This window comes from Emydura macquarii, unplaced genomic scaffold (genome assembly GCF_026122565.2).
Source record: "Emydura macquarii macquarii isolate MOO-44397 ecotype Brisbane River unplaced genomic scaffold, CSIRO-AGI_Emac_v2 contig_18, whole genome shotgun sequence".
Taxonomy (NCBI): Eukaryota; Metazoa; Chordata; order Testudines; family Chelidae; genus Emydura; species Emydura macquarii.
In genome coordinates this window covers 6,447,904-6,470,790 of record NW_027130155.1, presented here as the reverse complement: position 1 = coordinate 6,470,790, position 22,887 = coordinate 6,447,904, and the positions used below count along the sequence as shown (strand labels likewise).

At 37.9% G+C, this 22,887-nt stretch overlaps 1 protein-coding gene across 2 annotated transcripts in view; it reads left to right on the top strand.

Annotated features, from left to right (window-relative positions):
* AGTR1 (angiotensin II receptor type 1) overlaps positions 1–20,402 on the top strand; it is a 47,095-nt gene extending 26,693 nt beyond the window's left edge. The window contains exon 2 of one of the 2 annotated variants that reach the window (XR_010921257.1): positions 18,649–20,402. Coding sequence is in view for 1 of the 2 variants with exons in the window: in XM_067555246.1 (XP_067411347.1) it covers positions 8,543–9,622 (1,080 nt within the window). In the remaining variant the exon portion in view is untranslated. Of the gene's footprint in view, positions 1–8,493; positions 14,251–18,648 lie in introns of those variants that run through there. The other variant, XM_067555246.1, reaches the window with a different exon arrangement.
* Positions 20,403–22,887: the final 2,485 nt, after the last annotated feature.

Below are 22,887 nucleotides of genomic sequence, written 5' to 3'. Positions count from 1 at the left end.
GCGAGGTCTATCTATTTAGAGAGCCCAATAATCTTGCTGGTTATTAGAAGTGCCTCAAGATTCTTGGGCTGCACAACCACAGAAGTTGCAACCTGTTCTGAGAGGAAAATACTTTACCCTCCTCTGCAGAGAGGCATCTACCAAATGCTGCATTAAACATGACACAGTTGTCTATTTGCTATGAAATCCACAGTTGTATTCAGCACACACATATCTTACGTCATGATTCCACTCTTAGGCACATAGAGTAGGACCTTACTCCATGAATAGCACCATTGAAATCAATGGGTCTACTCGTGGAGTAAGGTCCTGCTCAGCACAACACTGGCAGAATCAGGCTCTTAGATAGATATAGGAGGTCAGACTAGATGATATTAATTGTTCTTTCCTGCCTTCAAATCTATAAGTGTCTATGTGTGAAAGTAATCCTGAAATGATAGCGTTCATAATTCTAAGGAATGGTGGGAGGGACAACAATGTACTAAATACATTGGAATAAATACAATGGGCTTTCAAGAAGGAAGACTTTAGCAAACTCAGAAAGTTGGTAGGTAAGATCCCATGGAAAGCAAGCCTAAGGGGAAAAAGTTTGAGAGGGCTGCCAGTTTTTCAAAGAGTCATTATTAAGGGCACAAGAGCAAACTCTCCCACTGCAAAAGGAAAGATAGGAAAGATGGCAAGAAACCACACTGACTTAACCAGGAGATTTTCAATTATCTGAAATTAAAAAAAAAAAAAAAAAGTCTACAGTGTAGAAACTAGGTCAAATTACAAAGGATGACTATAAACATGTAGGGACAAAATTAGAAAGGCCAAGGCACAAAATGAGATTAAATTTTGACATCAAGAGTAACAAGAAGACATTCTACAAGGGAAGACCAAGAACTGAGTAGTCCCATTACTCAATGAGGGGGGGAAAGACAATAACAGAAAATGTGGAAATGGCAGAAGTGCTAACTGACGTTTTTGTTTCAGTTCAGGTTAGTATCTGTTGGACATCTGACATAGTGAATGCCAGTGAAAATAAAGTAGGATCTAAAATAGGGAAAGAACAAGTTAAAAATTAATTAGACAAGTTAGATGTCTTGAAGTTGGCAGGGCCTGATGAAATACATCCTGGAATTCTTAAGAAGCTGACTGAGGAGATATCTGAGCCAATAGTGATTATCTTCAAAAACTCATGGAAGACAAGAGAGATTCCAGAGGACTGGAAGAGAGTAAGTATAGTGCCAATCTATAAAGAGGGGAATAAGGACAACTCAGGGAATTACAGACCAGTCAGTTTAACTTCAGTACCCAGAAAGATAATGTAGCAAATAATTAAGCAATCAATTTGCAAAACAACTGGAAGATAAGAAGGTGATAACTAACAGTCAATATGGATTTGTCAAGAACAAATCATGTCCAACCAACCTAATAGCTTTCTTTTACGGGGTAACACGTCTTGTGGATGGGGGGAAGTGGTAGATGTGGTATATCTTGACTTAGTAGGCTTTTGATACTGTCCTGCATGACCTCCTCATAAGCAAACTAAGGTGGGTGTATAATTGGTTTGAAAACCATTCCCATAGAGTAGTTATCAGTGGTTCACAGTCAAGTTGGAAGGGTAGATTGTGTGGGGTCCTGCAGGGATCGGTCCTGGGTCCAGTTCTGCTCAATATCTTCATAAATGATTTAGATAATGGCATAGAGAGTACACTTATAAAATTTGTGGAGGATACCAAGCTGGAAGGGGTTGCAAGTTCTTTGGAGGATGGTGTGATGCTGGCTGGATTGGGGGGGGTCATTTGTGATATTATTTAACATCAATATGTCAAAATCATAATAATAATTCATGAGATACACCATGTCAGGTACCGTTAGAAACGCTAAAATGTGCTAAGTAAGATGATGTTTATGTTCACGTGTTATATATGTATTGGGAGTTATGGATATGTTTGAATATATCTATATTTCAACTTGTGCTGTATTTCTGGGCGACACCCCAGACAGGATGGCTGCAGCACTAGCCCGCTTAATGGCCCATTAAGGAAACTCACAGGTACAATGGGCCCAGGGGGAGAAGCCAGGGATATACCTGATGAGTCACCAGGATTTACTCATGTGACCCTGGATTCCCTCTTATTCCTGTAAATTTCCATCAAGCAGCATGGCAAAGGCCAAGGGACATAAAAGGCAGCTGCACAACATCCATTTTGTCTTCAGCCTTCACCTACCTCTGGATCAACTCATCTATAACTGAAGCTGTGAAACAAAGGACTAAGACCCATCCAGGTACTGGATGTACACCAGAGAGACTATACACGCCTGCAAACTCCACAATTCTACTAGAAACCTGCTATAAATGGAATTTCAGATCATTTGTATGTATGTGATTGCTTTAATCATTTAACATTCTTTTATAGTTTGTTTCTTTCCTTTTATAATAAACCTTTAGTTTTAGTTACTAAAGGATTGGCTGGCAGCGTGTTATCTTGGGTAAGATCCAAACCTACATTGATCTGGTAATGTGGCTGACCCTTTGGGGTCAAGAGAACCTTTTTGGTAAAGAGCATAGAGTTTTAAATAACTGATCTCTTTACTGGACCTAGTGGCTCAGTGGGAGCCAGAGACTGAATTGCAGTAAAGGGGGCTGTGTATATTTTTGTTTTAGCTTCTTGGTAACCAGTGTGGGGAATCAGAAGCACTGTTTGTGGCTGGTTGGGAAGTCTGACTTCAGTGTCATCCACCAGTGTTGGGAGAATCTGCTCTCCTTTTGCAGCCTGCTCTGACCTTGGCATTTTCAGGTGGCTATCCTAGACACAAATGGGTCACAGATGGGATTAAAATTCAGAATGATCTGGACAAATTGTAGAAATGGTCTGAAGTAAATAGAATGAAATTAAATAAGAACAAATGCAAAGCACTCCATTTAGGAAGGAATAGTCAGTTGCACACATACAAAATAGGAAATGACTGCCTATCTGCAGAATCTGGGGATTATAGTGGATCACAAGCTAAATATGAATCAACAATGTAATACTGTTGCAAAAAATAAATAAATAAAACAGCAATTTGGGCTGTATCAGCAGGAGTGTTGTAAGCAAGACATAAGTATGTGAAACATAATTCTTGCACTCTTCTCCGCACTGATAAGGCCTCAACTAGAGTATTGTGTCCCGTTCTGGGCACCATGTTTCAGGAAAGATGTGGACAATTTGGAGACAGTCCAGAGGAAAGCACAATATGATTAAAGGTCTAGAAATCATGACCAATGAGGAAAGATTGAAAAAATTGAGTTTGTTTAGTCTGGAAAAGAGAAGACTGAAGGGGGACATAACAGTTTTGAAGTACATAAAAGCTCGTTCCAAGGAGGAAGGTGAAAGATTGTTCTCCTTAACCTCTGAGGATAGGACAAGAAGCAAGGGGCTTAAATTTCAGCAAGGGCGGTTTAGGTTGGACATTAGGAAAAACTTCTTAACTGTTATGGTAGTTAAGCATTGGAATAAATTGCCTGTGGAGGTTGTGGAATCTCCATCACTGGAGGTTTTTAAGAACAGGTTAGACAAACACCTATCACAAATGGTCTAGTTATTACTCAGTCCTGCCTTGAGTGCAGGGGACTGGACTAGATGACCTACTGAGGTCCCTTCCAGTCTTAACACTTTTATGATCCTATAGAAATGAACAAGGGCTATAATGACTGTACAGTCCCAGCCTGGTACTGAGGCAAGATATAAAAAGACAGACCATGGAGTTGCAGAGCACAAGCTATAAAAAAAAAAACCACATTCATAGGAGTGAAAATCCTGTTGGGTGGCACCACACGTGCTTCAGGAGAGTATTTGCTATTCTCCTTATAGCCTCTGGATAGTATGAAGCCAAAACCTGTGGCATTCCAGACTTTAAGGAATGGAAAGCCATGAATTTCAGCCCTCAGAAGTTAATAAATTAACATGCCACCAATAATCAGAATATAGGGTATTTGTTGTGCCAGCTGGATTAGCGTGACTTTTTTACTTGAAAAAGATGGTGAAAATAACAGAGTTTACGGTGGGGGGGGGGAGGAAGAGTGTTAGGCATTTGTAACAAATGAGGTGCTTAGATTGTAATTTACAGAAGGAGTTGCTGAGATTGGGAGGAATTAATTGTAGTTCTTGATAAAAGTTTTGTATTTAGCTACATTTAATTAGGTATTCTAGTCTTGGTGTAATTCCCAAGAAGCTAAATCTTTTATGTTTTTTTTTTTTTAATTAATCAGCTTATGTCCAGCATCATTCCTAGATCAAGGAAGTGTATCAGAAGGATAAATGAGACATTAACAAAGCAATAGTCATGAAAAAATATATTTGAGGCTCATTCCATTTTTAGAAAAGAGCAACCTGTTAAAGTAAAAGGATGGTCTTGTGGCTGGGGCACAGGCTTGGGCTTCTGGAGAGCTAATTAAATTCCTGGTTCTGCCTGATTTCCTTTGTGATCTTGTGCAAGTCGTGTAGGCCCACTTTTTTAAAGGTTTTTAGGTATTCCTCAGCTAAGCACTGGAAGGCCAAAGTGACTTGGGCACATAGGCTCCTAAGTCCCATTGACTTTCAGTGAAACTTAGGCTGTCAACACTGCAGTCGGAGGTGTGATGGCAGCTTGCGTAGGCATTACAAGCCTCCCTGGAATTCTGGGTAAGGAGCCACCGTGTCATCACTGCTGCTTTTAGGTAACTAGATTAAAGCTCGCATAGGTATGCCTACTCAAACTGCAATCACACTTTCCGCAGCAGTGTAGACTTACCCTGAGGCTATTTGTATGCTGCGCTGCAGTGTGTACTACAAAATGCTATGCTGTAACAGCCCCACGCAGACACTGCCAGCGTGAACAAAGGGATACCTGGTTTGCGTTAACTTAGTCCTCTTTGAAGAGGATTACGTTAGCATAAACTAGGTACCTGTTAGTTCACACCAACTGTGTCCACACAGGGCAGTTACAGCATAGCACTTCGGTGCATACTGCCATTCACATCCACATAGTCCAAACTGCAGGGATGTAGGAGCTTATAGGCTCCTAAATCAGACAGGTGTTGCAATACTGAGCAGAACATCTAAATACCTTTAAAAATCTGAACTTTAATTTCTCTGTGCCTCCGTTCCCCATTTTTTTTAAAAAGAGAAAATAATACTCCCATTGTTTGTCTTGTGTATTTAGCTCTCTCAGACAGGAAGTGTCTCCCACTATGTGCATGTAAAACTTCAGCATGATCTTAATTAGAACCTCTAGGTGCTACTGTAGGACAAATAATGAGCAACAACATACCAGTATTAGCCCATGTTTTCCACTGCCTGTACAGTATATACAGTAGTTAGATTCTTTAGATGCGGATGTCTTTTTTTTTTTTTTAAATGAAGCAAAGTAGTTGTAATGCCCAAAGGGTTTGGGGGCATATCATTTTTGTAATAGTGACTTAACATTTACAAGGCTGTTTTAAGGGTAAAGCCGACATTTTACTAATCTGTGTTTCGGGCACAAGTTAGGTTTGATAGTCAGTTAGGGTCCTCACAGACATGTCTCTGAATGTTGTGGGGAAAAAAACAAATACTATATTACACAAGGTCAAAATAATGGAGTCACCTTATAAATTTCCAGTAATTTGTGAGCAAAATTTGCTGGTCTGTAGGCTGTTGAGAAAATGTTCTGCCAGTTCCCATTACAATTAAGTATCTGCTCCCTGAGGTTCCTGTTCATTAAGGGGTAAGTCATTCTTCCACACCACAAAGCCCTAGCAAAGCCAAAGGTGCCCCATAATAGATTTCACACAACTTGCATATGTTTATTCAGCTTGGACATGTTTTTAATAGACTTACGCCAAAATTTTCACGCTTGGGTACCTAAATGTAGGCACCTAAATCGGTATTTAGACACTAACTGACGCTGCGATTCCTTCCCCTGAAACCTTTCTAAAGGCTTCAATGTGAGACAAAACAATGTGGCCCTGGATTTTTACAGATGTGTTTTCCATCATCAATTAAATACCATATTTTCAATCCAAATGGCTGGGATGTGTAATTTGTGAGTCATTTATGTATTTATAGTCCTGGTGAATGCAACAGACCACTAAATTGTTAGACCCTGCTCAGTTCTGCTTATATAATCTCTAATAGATCTAAAAAAATTAAGTTTAAACTACGATGTTGAAAGAACATTAGAGGGACAGATACCGTAGAACAAAATAAGTATCTAGCCTGAATTCTCTGCTTCAGATAAAACTCTGGCCTATGGCACATGTATCATATTTACTGTATGAACTGGCAAACATGACATCTAAGTATAGAATCTAAAGGACATCTGAATAAGTTGGTCCATCTGGCACGTCATCTTTATGATTATTGAAAAAGTAGCCTGTATAGACAGAAGATTCTTCTAAAATGTAATTACCTGAGATTTTTATTTCCTGCCTGTTATCCCAGGAAGGCTTTCTTGCATATATTCATTAGCTATTTTTGCTTTAAGTTGCAGCCTCATTGAAAATTAGAGAGTCTGACAGTTTTAGCTTGCTGTAAAGAGAAGCTATCAATAATGAGCCAAATCCTAAAGTCCTTATTCATGTTCAGTTCAGCTGACAAAGTTCCATTGAACTTTTTAATAGTATTACCTGAGTAAGCACTTCAGAATTTGACATTTACAATTAAAAAGTTATGGAAAATATTTTAGAATTTGTAAGAATAAATATTTTGTGGGCTGAACCCTCAGCAGGTATAGGCGGGCATTGTTCCATGGAAGTCCATGGAGCTATCGCAATTTATAGCAACTGAGGCTCTGGCCTTCTGGTTTTTGTGCATGTACGGAGATTTAGAAAGTTCTGGTAAACTTCTGAAGGCTGCAAAGTAAATCTCTTCAGCAAAAATTCATAGAGTTTGCCATGACTTCCACAGAGCAAGCAAACATATGGTGGGGACAGATACAAAATTCTCACTACATTTCAGAGTAGTTTATTTAGCTGTTTAAAATTAGTTTTTTCCCATGACTGAACAGGATCAGAAAGCAAGGACTTTTGGAACCTTGGAAATTTACTATCTTTAGCCTTTACTGCAATGACATTAGACAGATAGTGTCATAGAAACAAAGGACTCATTTATGCTAAATAAAAACTTTCCTTTTTATTTACAGTACCACATGAAAATGTGGAACATGGCTACACACCCTCTTTCTTCCCACCCATTCCTTTTGTATGCATTAAGACAACTTATATCATTCATATTTTTCCATTTGAGTGCCATCAGTTTTCAGCCTGCTGATCTCCACTAAAGAGTGTGGTATATAAATGGTACCTGCTGGTTTGTTAAGAGAGGCAGTTGACTGCCTGTTCTGGGGATGGAAAGGAAATTTGTTCCTGTATATAATTGGTAGTACAGTGGAGTTGTTCTAGAACAGCACTGACATTATGCATCACATCTTGGGCATTGTGTTTATCCTTGTTTGAGTTTTGCCTCATACTGTTTGTGGGCCAGTGTTGGGGACTCCCTTAGCTGTGTTTGTTCTTTTGTTACTGCTTTGGTATTGAGCAATGCATTGTTATTAGTGGCTCAATCCAGCTCCCACTGAAGTCCATGGAAAGATTCCTATGGATTTCAATGAGAGTTGGATCAGGCCCTTAGTGCATTACCTGGCCTTATATCTCACCCCAAATCAGAGAACAGGCTGGGTGAAATATGTCATTGGCTCAGTGACAGAGTAAATGTGGCAGGGAATTTAAATATCATGCACAACTTTTATCATATCCCACATTTGTTCCTATGCAGCAAAAGCTATATTCTACCTTTTCCATGCACATAACTTCCAGCTGGGTCCAATTCTACAGAGATTCTTTGTGTGAATTTCCCACTGAAATCAGTAAGTGTTCCAGGCAAGAACCAGCTACAGGATTGCGCCAGTTAATATCAATGAGAGTTTTGTGCAAAGGCTCTGGAGAAAATAGACCTGTGAGTTGTACTCCTAGAACACACCACTGAATGTTTGTTTCCACCTGAAACTAATCAAAGGCCCTATCCTGACATCCGTTAGTGCACGGAAATTCTGATTTCAAAAGAATGCTGACAGGATATGGCCTGAAGATGGTGAAATGAAATAGAATAAATACAAAGATAAGCAGTTTAAAAGAACTAAGGATTTTAGTTGTGTTAAATACATAAAATAAGCATTTACAGCTAGGTGTACATTAATACAAGAAGACAGCACATGCCGAGAGAAATATAAAGAATTGGAAAATGTTTCCCATTGGTTTGCAATAGGAGTTTTGACTGAACAAGGGCTTGTTAAGGATTTGTCCCTTAACCCAGACTTCAACTGAATCAACTGGAGATGTTCAGATAATGAAAGGTAGATTAATTTTCATATCCTCATTTCCTCAGAAGTGGAGTTAAAATTTCCTTCAGTGAACTGTATTCATCATTGTTACATAGGGCGCAATCTTGACATTTAATTGCAAAAAAATCCTTTTCCGATGAATTTTTTTTTTCTTTTTCCCCCCAGGTAAACTTTATATTGTGCCTCAAACCAACCTGCAGCTGAAGTAATCAAAATGAACCTTAATTCCTCTACCGAAGGGAGTGTTAAAAGAATCCATGTTGACTGCCCCGTTTCAGGAAGGCATGGTTATATATACATTATGGTTCCAACTGTTTACAGCATCATCTTTATTGTAGGCATATTCGGGAACAGCTTAGTTGTCATTGTCATTTGCTTCTACATGAAATTAAAGACTGTGGCTAGTGTCTTTCTGTTGAATTTAGCCCTGGCTGACTTGTGTTTCCTAATGACTTTGCCACTGTGGGCAGCCTACACAGCCATGGAATACCACTGGCCTTTTGGCAACTGCTTATGTAAAATAGCATCAGCTGTGGTAAGTTTCAACCTGTACGCCAGTGTGTTTCTTCTCACATGTCTTAGCATTGACCGTTACCTGGCTATAGTACATCCAATGAAGTCCCGACTTCGGCGCACCATGCTTGTTGCCAGAATAACTTGCATCATCATCTGGCTGCTAGCAGGACTGGCCAGTTTGCCTGTCCTAATTCACCGTGATGTATTTTTTGTCGAGAATATGAATATGACAATTTGTGCTTTTCGGTACAAGACCCATAATACAACACTGCCTGTTGGGCTAGGTTTATCTAAGAACATGCTGGGATTTTTTATTCCCTTTTTGCTAATTTTAACAAGCTACACCTTAATCTGGAAGACACTGAAGAAGACTTATCAAATTCAGAAAAACAAGACCAGAAATGATGAGATTTTTAAGATGATTGTGGCAATAGTACTATTCTTCTTCTTTTCCTGGATTCCACATCAAGTGTTTACCTTTCTAGATGTATTAATCCAGTTACGTATCATAACACATTGTCAAATTGTTGATGTTGTGGATACAGCTATGCCCTTTACCATCTGCATAGCTTACTTTAACAACTGCTTGAATCCATTTCTTTATGGTTTTTTTGGAAAAAAATTTAAAAAATATTTTCTTCAGCTACTAAAATACATTCCACCAAATGTCAGAGCACATCCAAGTCTAACAACAAAAACAAGCACCCTGTCCTATCGACCAACAGAAAACTTAAGTTTATCCCTGAAAAAGACTGTTGGGTCATTTGATATTGAGTGATGTATTTTGCGCTATATGTTTCTAGAACAATCTTGTATATGAAACAGCAAGAATGTCAAAGTTCTCCCTCAGTCCTGATCGTCACAGCTTACAGCACATGACCGAGACATTAAACCATCTACTAGAACACATCTGTGGAAGATTTAGCAGTGGCCTTTTAATTTATATTGTCAGGAGGACTGTGTTATTTTTATTTGAAGCAACCCAAGAAGGTGGCAGTTGGGAAAGTCTTTCATTATCCTACCTTTGACTCAGAACTTTGGAAGAAGGGTACATGATGCTCCTGAAAAGACCTCACAATTTAGGTTAAGGCATGATCATTTGTGAATTATATGAACTCTGCAGAATTTGCTTTCAACATACATAAGCAATTCTAAGTTAACAATCTGGAATTTTTATACAAGGTGTTACCAGAGTCAAACAGAATGCTTGTTTTCTTTCACATGATATTTGGTGGGGATGGTGAAGAACAGAGTTGTGTCAGAAATATGAAAAATATCAATTTAGCCTTGATGATACAAATATCATGTGCATTACATTTATAATACATCCAGTTGGTGAATATATAAATATTCTATATATGCAGGTCTCATTCCCATCTCAGATTGAGATTTGAGGACTTCAAGACTGGGTTCACATACTTTTTTGCTATTATTATTATTCATTTTAAACATGGCAAAAGTTTATATAATATATTAAATCAAATGCAGTTTTATTTATTTAATATAAAAACTCTTTTTATAAATCTATATTTCTGTTAGTTATAGTCTATACAAGGAAACATTACTTTGTATACACACTTTTATCACTATGGCCATAAATATAACCAACCTATATTTAACATAGTTCATATATGAACTATCTTTACTCTCACATGAACATGAATATCCCCTACAGACTTCAATGGGATTATTCATGGAGTAAAATTTTACTTTATGTGAGTAAAAAGATCAGAATCTGCCCCGCTATTAGTTAAATATGGACATCCTGTGATAGATGTCATTAGCAAGCTTCAAAGGATCAGCCAAAATTATTTTCATAGAATAATTACAGCACTAAATGAAAAATAAATACATTAATTCAATCCACACAGAACTTCTAAAAATGTTCCATTGTTTTTCCAGTATTGCTGGACAATCAAAGCTAAATAAAGCAAAAATGTAATAATAATAGTTGTGTCAAATTCTGCTCAGTCATATAAATGAAAATGTACAACAAAATTTTGCTCTTGAATTTAGTATTTACACCAAAGTAATTATGAAAAGAATTTGAGCCCTATAGAACATCCATTGACTTCAATGGAATTATTCCACATCTACACTTGAATAACTGAGAGCAAAACCTGGCCCAATAAAAAGAAAATATTTGCAGACAAATTCTTCCCAACAATAAACTTCTAATAATAATCTTATTATTATAAGGATAGTTAAGTACTAGAACAGGTTACCTAAAGAGATTATGGAATGCTCGTCACTAGAGATTTTTAAGAACAGGTTAGATGAATATTTGTCTGGGATGATCCAAGTATACTTGATCCTGCCTCAGTGAATGCAGCTAATAACTTTCCAGAAAACTTTAGACAATTTTAAATTAGAATTGATCACTCTCTCCAAAAGAAAATAATGTTTATAAAATAGTCTAAGAGACAAAGACAAAAAGTTAAGAAAAAATCCTGATAATTTCAGATGAATGGTATAAACAAATATATAACAGCAGAGAGATTACAATCAAAAGTGCAGTATTTTAAAAAATTAGAGATGACACATTTAACTAGTTTTTGAGTCTGCTTGTGAGTTGTAGGATTATCCCTAACTTCTGAATATAGATATGTATTCTACACTGAGAAATATTATTCCAGGATTTACTTTGGCTCTGGAAAATGAAAGGCACCATTATTGTTATATATATATATTTATTATATTATTATTATATTATATTATTTATTATATATATATATTTATATATATATAAAACCCTTCCTGGGATTATTTAGCTGAGGTTAGTCCTGCTCTGAGCAGGGGGTTGGACTAGATAACCTCCTGAGGTCCCTTCCAACTCTATGATTCTATGATTCTATATTGATTTTAATATTAAAGTATAGCTCAGAATTAGACAATGAAATATATGTTAATGATAATCACCTAAGCAACTTTCTAATTATGTATTTAATACCTTACATGTAGGCTAAATCTGCTCTCAGATATGCACGTGATATCCAATTAAAACCAATAGGAGATATGTACCTGAAGGCAAAATTTGGTCCATTATACTATACTATATCCAAAGTAGTTGCATTCCATTAAACGCTTAATAAGTTGAAGCACAAGTATTAGATTTTGCCATATACATGCACTAATATTTAGGGCCTCACCTGCTAGAGAGCATCCATCTTTCCCATTTGCAGGGTGGCTGGCTGTGGATGCTGTCTGCTGGACTGGGCCATTTATATGTGTTGGATACTCATATATCAGCGTTAAGATAAGAGATGATCTCCCTGTCTTTTGGTGCACCTGAAAGCCAATTTATCTTCCCACCTGGGGTTTGAGAAGTAACTGCCTCACAGGCTGGTGAGTTTATTTTTTAAATTATTGGGCGGGACGGGGACGACAATTGTCTAACAACAGAAAATGAAAAAGTAGCTACATTGGTCAGTGGTTTTAATTATTTTGGCCCAAGGAAAGCTTGTGGCTTACTAACAAGTGGAGGAAAATTCCTGCTCAGTGTTCTAAGTCTGTACACATCCTGGGGGAAAGAAGGCAGATGGGTACTTGTATGTGTGTGTGACTGTGGGAGAGGTAGAGAAGGGGTGCATGTGATGTGTTATTAATGAACAATCAACCCCACATTGGTAATTAGAAGGGGTGGGGGAATAATCTTTTGCTAAATACTTTAGTCATGACTTTTATTGGAGGGGTGTGGTTCCTAGTCTAGCATTTGCAAAAAAAAAAACCGCTAACAGATGGTGGATAAGAAACTACTCAAATATTACAGATTAAAATAAAGAAATCTGTAAAAAAAAAAAAAAAAGAAAGACCGGGCTTGCAAGTGTGCAGACTTCAGGGACCCTAGGCGGGAGGCAGCAATGCTAACTGTTTTCAAACACAGTCAGAAGAGTGGAATGGCCAATATTTGCCATTCCAGAGCCCCCTGCAAAGCCACCAAATTGACAATTAAGGGCACACTCATCCCTGGTGCTAGTGATATGGGCCATTGCAGCAACACAGGGGTGTTCTTGCCTCTGTGCCTAATACTGCCTAGCCTGCCCTGGAATGCTCTCCCACAGCTAAATCTTGATCTCTTGCACAAAGTCTGCCTGAACTGGCTATGAGTAAGGGGGAGGCAAGGGAGGAGACAGATTTCCCCTCTTCCTGCTGCCAGGTTGTAGAGCACTCACATAGCTCCTTCATAGCCACAACAACAGCCTGCAGGCTGTAGTGACAGCAGCTGCCCCTAACATATGAGAAGAGGAGGTGGCCAGTCCACACAGTGAAGACTCCCTGGCCACACCTCCAGTTCCTCCTCTCCCTGTCTGTGGGGAAAGCTGCCGCTCCACAACCTACTGCCACAGGTCAGCTCTTCTATGGTCAGGAGGAAGATCTGACCTCCATTCACTTCAATGGGCCTTTGATCAGGCCCAAATAATTTACCCTCAATTAAGTATTAATTATACAGGCCTCAGGAGAACAAACTCCTAAGGGCTCATTAAATACAGGGTTTAATAAATATACAGTACACATTTTCCATCTATGCTGGAAGGAGAACAGGAGCCACTGGATGTGGTTTAATTAGGCCACAACTTTATTCTTACATGTCTGGGAGTACCCGGGCAATAAAGAATGTACAGTGCAAGTCATTCCATAATCATTTCGATATATACACGCAAGGGGCTTCCGTCACTCCTCCCCCTTACCCATCCTGGTCCTCAGCCAGCCTGCTGCTCGGACCTCACCATCCCCTGCCCCCCTCAAATGAGGGGGGGCTATAAAGGAGGGGGGGGTTGACTCACTGCCATCAGTCATAGGAGCTGCAAACACCCCATTTCTGCTCCATTAAAAATATCTCCTTGAAATCCTTTACCAATCCATTTTATTTGATCACTGTGTCCCTTCCCTACGGAGTACCTTCATTGGAACATCCGCCCCACATTTACATAACGAGTTGTGATATCATAGCCTCACTCCCATTTCATGTTTGCCCCAACAAAGATCCCCCAAACCCACTGTGGGGAAGGCAAAAAATCCCACATCACCTTGGCCAATTTGGCAGTGAAGGAAAAATTTCTTCCTGGCCTCACCGAGAAAGAAGCAATTACTGCAATGTTCACAGCAAGTCTTGACAAAACCTGTGATTTCACTACTTCCACAGGTGGGAGAGTGGGTGCTGCTCCAACTGGTTCAAGTAAAAGAAGGCTTTTCCTACACCAGCATGGACCTATAGAGTTCCCCCTCTCTTCCGGTAACCTGGGAGAGATGGCTCAGTATCCCCACACTGACCTGGTCTGCAGCTGCAGCAGAGTCATGCCTGGGCTCTCTAGCCCTTACAGAAGCACACATTTTTCCAACAAGCCAGGCAAAGGCCCCCACCCCTTACAGTCTGGTCATTATAGGTGTAGGTCATTATAACATGACTATTTTTAAATGGATACATTTATAAATCACCTTTCATCCTGAGAATGACCATAACACTTTTCCACTATGAATCTCTCTATATTTTCCTCTGTTGGTACGGGAAACTCCTGAAGATGTTAACGGAGTTGCTAGCTGTGAATCAAGGAAACTATACAGTCCTAAGTACAGGAATGACTTCACCCACTCCTGTCACTTCACAAATATATGCTGTTGCCATGTTTAACTGAATATTTTGTATTTCCTTTCTGCTGGCAGAATCATGTTTAAGCAATGGTATACTCGAGATGTGCATTCATATTTATTTCTATTTATTGTATAATAGTACTTTGACTCATGTTTCATACTGAACATCCTTCGAGCTTGTACTTTGTGTTTTTATGCTTCATCATATATGTGCGCACTTACTGAGCTAAACTCCAATGAAGTCAATAGAGTTCTATCAGGGATGAATATGGCCCATTCTCTTAATGATTTCTTTTGTCAAGGTACTGCAGAATGAATGTTATGCCAAAAGGCTTTTCTTATTTTTCAGAATTATCATTTTGTTAAGATTCTCATCATGTACATGTAATTCTGGCAGCATCAGTGGATAATATGGGATTCCCAGATTTTTCTCTTTTTCTTATGTAGCTCCAGTAATGATTCATCTCCATCTAGTGTGACCTCTTGTCTAAATATACAATCTATTACATTTGTACATGTTGATGTTCCCAAAGATAAGTTTTGCAGTGGAAAGAGGGAAAATTGTCAAACACTGAAAAAAAACAAAACTATCAAGAGGGAGGTTGCTTATACTGAAAATGTTCATCATTTGAGCTTGTAGAAAGTTACTTTTTTAAGATGTGATGTTAAAACACTGAACACAAAATCTCTTCATCTTGTGTTAGTAATAGCTAGAAAAAGTTTTGAAAGGCATCTCTTTGAAGACAGCATGACCAGATCCAGATATAAAACATCTATCTACCCTCATCAAGCCATTCTTATCCCACTGCAAGGCCAAGGTCTCTTCAACACTGTTCCTCTACATCATACTGAAGGGCTTGGCCAAAACCTCATGACACCTGTGGTGCAAGCTGACGAGGCTGTGTTATCAATCAAGTCTGTTTCCCCAGAAACCTTGCTACCAAGGCTGAATGAGCACATTGCTAATCCTGATGGCTAGAGTTGTCAGGCTCATTGCCATTGACAAACTAGTACTGAAGCCCTAGGTCCAAGCCATGGACATATACTCATTCAGATTACTTTGAGGGGTTAACATGAATTTAAAGCATCGTAGCAGTGAGTAATATGATCATTTTAGTGGCTCGTGTGGTGTTCTATAACCGTAAAGATATATATGAAAAACTAAGCAACAAGACTAATATGTAGAATGTTTTCCATTGTGTTTTTGTGCAGATAGAATTTGTAAAGTGTTGAATGTTAACAGTTTGTTGCTTTATTAGAAATAGTTTTAAATTGCATAGGCCTTCTTGTGTAACTGTATTATTCTTGTATAGGATAAGAGTTGCTTTTGTTGTCTTAATTATTAATATTAATGCCTGGTTCATCATTTAATAATGTTTTTCACAAGGACAGCTTTCCTGTTATGTTGGTCATTTGGCAGTGACAGTTAAAATGTTTTCATTTTATTACAAGTACACAAGAAGTATTAAAGTTATGATGAAAAAGATGAAAACTGGAGAAAGTGGCATATAATGGCAGTTTGAATGAAATGTTATCTCTGTTCCTTAATCAATATCAGCCATACCAAAATTCTCATAATTAACACTGTGGTATTATCCTGCATTCCTTGTGCTCCAGGGAGGGTCTGATCCAATTCCCTTTGAAATAAATGTAAAGACTCCCAATGACTTCACTGTAAATTGGATCAGACCCCTGACTCCATGGAGTGGTTTTTGGGTTTTTTTGCAAATAAAGAGTGCAGGATTGGGCCCAAAGATAGCACGCAGTACTTTTGGGTTGAAATCAAATGACACCACTTCTGTCCATGTTTTGAACTATAAACCATTCAAATCCTTAGCAGTGCCCATCCCACAGGCAAAGCCTTGTAGAGGTTTCCACACTGTAGGACACAGATGAGGATTATAGTACATCTGGGATTATACATTTTTATTTAATTTGCTTAGTCTCTATGTACTTTAATTACTGTTAAAATTTGTATTGTGCTAGTGCCCAGAAGCCCCTGTCAGGATCAGGACCTGTTATAATAGGAGACATACAAACACACGGGAAGACACAAACCCTGCCTCATAGAATTTACAGTCTAATGTGTGTGGGGGGGGGGGGGAAAGGGGGAAATACAGGCAGTAGCGAGAGCCTGTTGAAAAATTATAAAAATTATGTATGACAAAAGTGCAAAAATTTCAAAATCATTTTCATCCCACAGGTTTTAAAGAAAGAATAATTTTTCATTTGCTCTACATTTTAAATCCAAAATTAATTAAAAATATTTCAAATTGGTCCTTCTGCCCTCCTTTTCTCCCTTTGCCATTGAAAAAGGGGAAAACAGAATACAGTAAAAGATTTTATTTTAAGGTTTTGTTGGCAGGGGGACAAAAAGTTTCCACACAAAAATTTTCTCCAAAATTTTCATAAATACAGGCTTTTTTATATTAAATACACACACACACCCCAATAAATAAAATAAGTGTTTGGGCCAGAACATTTGGACTGGATCTATTAGTGGCTAATTTGCCACTGTTCGGAAGCTCTTTCATAAGAAGTTGCACCTTTTCCCTTAAGAACCCAATAGATCAGTGGTTTTCAACCTGTGGTTCAACCCCTGGGGGTCCGCAAATTGTGTCTAAGAATCTGTGAAAGGTGACTATGAAAATAAAGTTTCAGATCCCAGAAAAGGCATTCCATTTTTGTGATCATTCAATAGTATGTGACTACCCCTATTTACAGGTCAAAACCCAGACGTGTCATTACCATAGAAGCACACAGTTTAGTGTCCTTTCTCATACTGCATCAAATGCCATGCACAGCATGTGCAACGTTTATAGTTGAATTCTGTCCAGTCAGTTTTCACTCTAAGGGTTTGTCTTCACTTACCTCGGAGATTCGGCAGCAGTCGACCGGAGTTAAGCCAGCTATGCAAAAAACTTGCGTAACTCCCATCGACTTCTCTGCTTCTGTTCTGCGCGCTGTCTTCACTGCACTGCGCCGATGCAGCACTACGCCACTTGAGAAGGTGGTCTTAATATGTCGATTTCTGGATCTACTGAGCGGGTCTTCACTGATCGCTCAGTTGATCCAGAGAAGTCGATCTGATGGTGGCGATTTTGCCACCGTCAGTGAAGATATAGCCTAAAACTTCTATGGTAGGGGTCCACAGACCACAGGTTTAATTTCCAAAGGGGTCTGTACCTCCATTAGAAATTTTTTAGGAGGCCACAAATGAAAAAAGGTTGAAAACCACTGCAATAGATAATTCTGTATCTAGGAAAGGTAATATATTGCCATGTGTATGTATATTAGCTATGCACAAATAACCTGAGTTCACATATTCCTTAGTTTATTACACAAGAGATACATCTACTATATATGAAATATATACGTAGAGAAAACAAATCGAAGTAGAAGATAAGAGTCTATATATTTATTTTTATAACTTAGAATGTAATTTTTCACTGTGAAAAATAATCAGGTAAGCCAACAATGTATAAACATACCCCCATCCCCTCACTGTGTACTAGGTGTACCCATATGACCACCAAGAAAGAATGTAAATGACCTGCAATGTATCCTTTGGTGATATGGTATAAACAAGTTTTATGATGTGTACATGAGGTGTACATTTTAGATAATAAAATATATTAATTTTGAAATTTTTTCAAAAAACTGACTCAGGTGATTACTTTAGTATGAATGTCACGAAAAATACAGAAAAGAGTATGCATTTTCCCTATTATATAGAGTTCGGTATGGTATTGCAAAGTATCACCATGCTTTCCATATGGTAATGTATATCTGATATTTTTAATTAAGTGAGTAGTATCTCTGGCTATGTGCACTAACTTTGACTATTATCTAGTTTATCTATTATCCTTGATGTTTTACTCAGCTAGTCTTTACCTGAGAGTTGAACAGTGGATTTGTTTTTATTGCACAGTCTTTAATAGATTTTAGATACCTGACTATCAAAGTATTACTCATTTGAAAACCTATCAACATTTTGACTGGAATCCAGTAGTAATTATACTACTATTCTCAGAAATAGTAATGGTTTTTCACAAAAGTTTTTCCCATTGAGTTTGATCTGTCAGAAACATTAAAACAACCTCACTGCACTTAAACTAAGCGTTGATTCAAGTTAATCTTCAGTTCACAACCAGTGATGATTTGTTCAAGTTTTGTTCACCTACAACATCTAATGCATGTATTTTGCTTCAACAGGACATTTGTGAACCTAGCGAGACTACTATTTGACAGTAGAAACTGGGAGGCAAGACGCCTGGACTCTGTTTGGCTCAACCACTGATCCTGGTATATCTCACTGCAGTCAGGAGGCATGATCACAGCACATGTAGGCATATCTGAGTGAGCTTCCATTGAGCTAACTCGCTAAAAATAGCCCGGTAGCCATGGCAGCATGGGCAGCAGCTCAGGCTAGATACCCGAGTACAATCCCACCTGAGACCCTAGGCACATACCTGGGCAGCTAGCATGCTACCACAACTACACTGCCACTTTTAGCAAGCTAGCTCAGTTGGCCAGCTCTGCTATGCATGAGCGTGTTGTCTTGACTGTATGACCTTGGGCAAGTCACTTTACCTCTCAGTGACTTGTTTATCCATCCATCCATTCTCCCCTCCCGCCCCCCTCCCCCCCAAAAAAATTCAGTTATTGAGAGGCTTCACATTTTTAAAGCATTCTGAGATCTTTGGTTGAATAGTACTAAAGTGAAGCATCTTAAACGAGTCCCAGCATATGTAACAAAACAAAAGAAAGAAATCTGGGTCACAATTGAAAATGCAAATGGTCTGTAGTATATACCCACAAAGGTTAGGAATTTGTAAGATGTTTTCTACATTGCTGATTCATTTGATTTGTGAATTGGTTTACATGATAGTTAAAAATAACTATAAATGCTTATTGAACACAATACTCAGGTGCATAAAGTTAAGCATGTGCCTAAGCATTTGCAGGATTAGGGCCAAAAACACAAAAGAAACCTTAAAATTCAGGTTTATGGTCAGTACATTAGCTTTTGCATTTAAGTGGACCATTGAACAATGGTAGGGTCATGATCTTAGGTAAAGAATACGGTACATTAAAAATATCTTAAGTTGTTTACTTCAGTTTCGACCCTCTCTCCAATTGAAAGCTGCACACTTTAAATAAATTACAGTCAAGGGGCACGTTTTTCAACCTGCATTTTCAGTGCTTCTCTTGGAGTTGGTTTATGGCCAAATCCTCGGATAAATTAAGTCCGTTGCCTTAAAGTTACACCAAAGAATCTGGCCCGTTATATTTGTGTAAAATAAGCGATAACAGTAAAAGTAAGACAAGAGCAGCTCTCTTCTGTGTCATCAACAAAATGGTAATGTGTCTGTGCAACAGAAGAAGCTAGCAGTATTTTGTCAAATGTAGGTCTCCATAAATTCCAGCTATAGACATGTCGAGTAGTACTTTGAGGAGTAAGAGCCTACTTAAAGTGAGCAAGGTTGATGAATCTGACCCAATGTAGTTGCATAGGCTGTGACATCTTTTTTTCTTTTAATTCTACAGTAAATCAGCCATATCCATGCCTGCATTATTCTTTTTCCTGTATAAACATACTGTATATATCAACTAGCAAATACATGCAGTATTTAGGTTGTAGCCACACTCTGACACTGCAAATGCTAATGAAGTACAGTTTGGCTTGTTTTTAGGATTTAGCAGGTGCTTAAATTTGATTAACTGTATCTACTAAAGTTAATACTTAATTCTTGTAATACATGTTATTTTCTTAACCTTCAGATAATACTTGATCCACAGCTGTTAAATTGGCTGTAAACTATAGAGGAAAACACATGGGACAATATGAAGAATACAATCCATACTTTTATCATCTTATGTTTCCAGTTTTTAAATCGATCATCAACTTTAAAAAAAAAAAAAAAAAATCAGGTTTCTGTGTGAACATTTTTATTTTTTGTTGTAAGTAAGATATAAGCACTAAAACAGAGATTTTTCTCTTTCTAAATTTCAGTCTGTTCATTTTGTACATTTGATAGCACTTCCTGTGCAGTAAGAGTCACTGTTTCCTCTGCATAGTCAGTTTCTCCTTTCGTTTATGCGGATCTTTCACAAAAAGACAGAAAACATTTTTTTTTAAATGAAAAACGTAATAAAATCACATAAAATGGGAGGGGACTCATAGGCAGGAGTTGTATCTGAAGCTACTTTTCCTTCTATTACTATTAATACTTAGGCAACTTGAAATCTAGTCTGTTTCAATGTGCCTTTTCAGCTCTTTATTAAAAAAGGGGAGGGGCAACATTGTTTGGACCAATAATGGTTGGATCCTGTTTTAGTTTGTTTTAAAGATCCAAATCTTCACACTGTAGCAATAAAAAAAATGTCAAAACACATGCAAATAAGTGAAACTTTACACCTAGAATTTAAACTGTTGGAAAATTCTATATTTCACCAATATATTTCAACAATGTTTTAAGGGCCTGATGCTAAAAGTTTTGCCATTGACTTCAGTGAGGGTATAACCAAGCCTTAAAAGTTCAAAAGCAGTTCTAAAATGATAAGATGCTCCTGTGAGCCAACGTGCCCCTCCAATGTGTCTTTCTCTCATACTATTCTAAGATGTGTCTGCCTCAGTTCTTTCTATCTAACAAATTGCATTCAAGAACAAGTTGTATTTCTGACCTGTTAAAGGAAACTATCTTGAGCTCTGTATGTGCAGAGAGTAAAAAGTGGAATCTCCTGCAATGAACAATATTTAAGAAGTTGCATAGCATGGGTGGGGTTACTGAAAATTTAGTGTTAATTTAGCTGTGCTCCTATTGATGTCAATGGGTGTTGTTCTATTAACTTCAATGGAAACACACTAATACTGAGTGCTTGAAAATCCCACCCAATAACTACACTTTTGGAGCATAATAAAAATAAAATAGCATACGTATAATCATATTATCTCTTCTTATATACATACGAAAATGACATACAATCACAACAACACTCGTGTCATCATGGGATGTACATTGTGTGACCACTGGGCTGCTTAACTAAAAGCAATCCAGTCAAAGTGATAGATCCTTGGGCATCGAAGTTTTGGGGCATCTGGTTGGAGAAGGACAGTTATTAAACATGGAACAGCTACAGTCAATCAAATTAATATTAAATATTTTATTCCTTTTGACCTTCAAACCAGCTTCCAAAGTCTTTTTGTCTGCCTTTTCTAGTGCAGCAGCATTTCTTTTTATCACATATTAATCAGAAAAATCAACCCAATGCTATTGGCACTAGATTCTGCCTCACTGTCTGAGAGTTCAGAATAATTTGCATTAACATGTACAGTGTTGCTTAGACACACAAATGGTAGAATAAAGCCATAAATTGGGGGGAGGGGGGAAATCATAGCAGCATAAAAACTTTTATTGGCACTTAAACATATTTTTCCCTGATTGAAGCAGAATTCATGAAACAATTACAGCCGCATGACAAAGGCTGGTAATGATTAGCCTTCAAGAACTGCTGTTATTTTCTGACAGTTCAGAAGCTGTTTTTGTTTGTTTCAGGAAAGGAAGCATCAAATCTTTTATGGACTATCCAAAATGAAGAGACAGAATAGTGCCTGTTAATTATCCAGTGTCAGCATTTCACTATAGCTCCCACTGTAGAACAGAAGGCTTATGTAATAATTTAGAATTCTAATTCATTCTTGTCGTCCAAGCAGAATTTTTGAAGTAATAACATGTACTTTAATACCAAGCACTTATATGTTTTCCACCTTTGTACAACATAATATAACCTAATTACAGTGAAGGAATTATAAGGAGAACAGCAGTTATGAAATAATTGTATTAAGTACAGCCAAAATGACAGAAGAAATGACAGAAAAAGAAATGTTATAAAGAAAAAAAAATCAGTGTTGTAATGAAGTCTATTTTACATGAGCTCTTTCACATGGTTCACTAAAATTTCTACTGCTACTGAACAAAGATATACAATAATTTCATTTGTAGCTAAGAATTATGTCGACCCTCTAGCAGTAACGCACATTACTTTTCTTGTTAAGTTACAGTAACACACCAATGGTTCCATAGATCGGGGATTCTCAATAGTATTCATAATGTGGAACATGCTTCAGAGAGACCATCTCCTGGATCACCTCCTCTTCCAATCACAAACCTATTCAAAATCATGCAACATCCTTGTGGCAACTACAGCATTTGCTTATATAGAAAAGCAGTAATGGGAAAGCCATGGTGTATTTTTATCTGTTTTTAATACAAGTGATAATCCTTTTTCAAAAAGGAGTAGATCTCACTGTCTCTCCTTTTGCTCTTCATGTCAGCTGCCTCCCCTCTTCCATTTGTTCCTGTCTGAGCCCCTGTACATGCTTCTCTGCTAACAGGCCGTAGGTCTCCTTCTCCTCATCTTACTTGACAGGACCAGATTAAGGGACAGGCA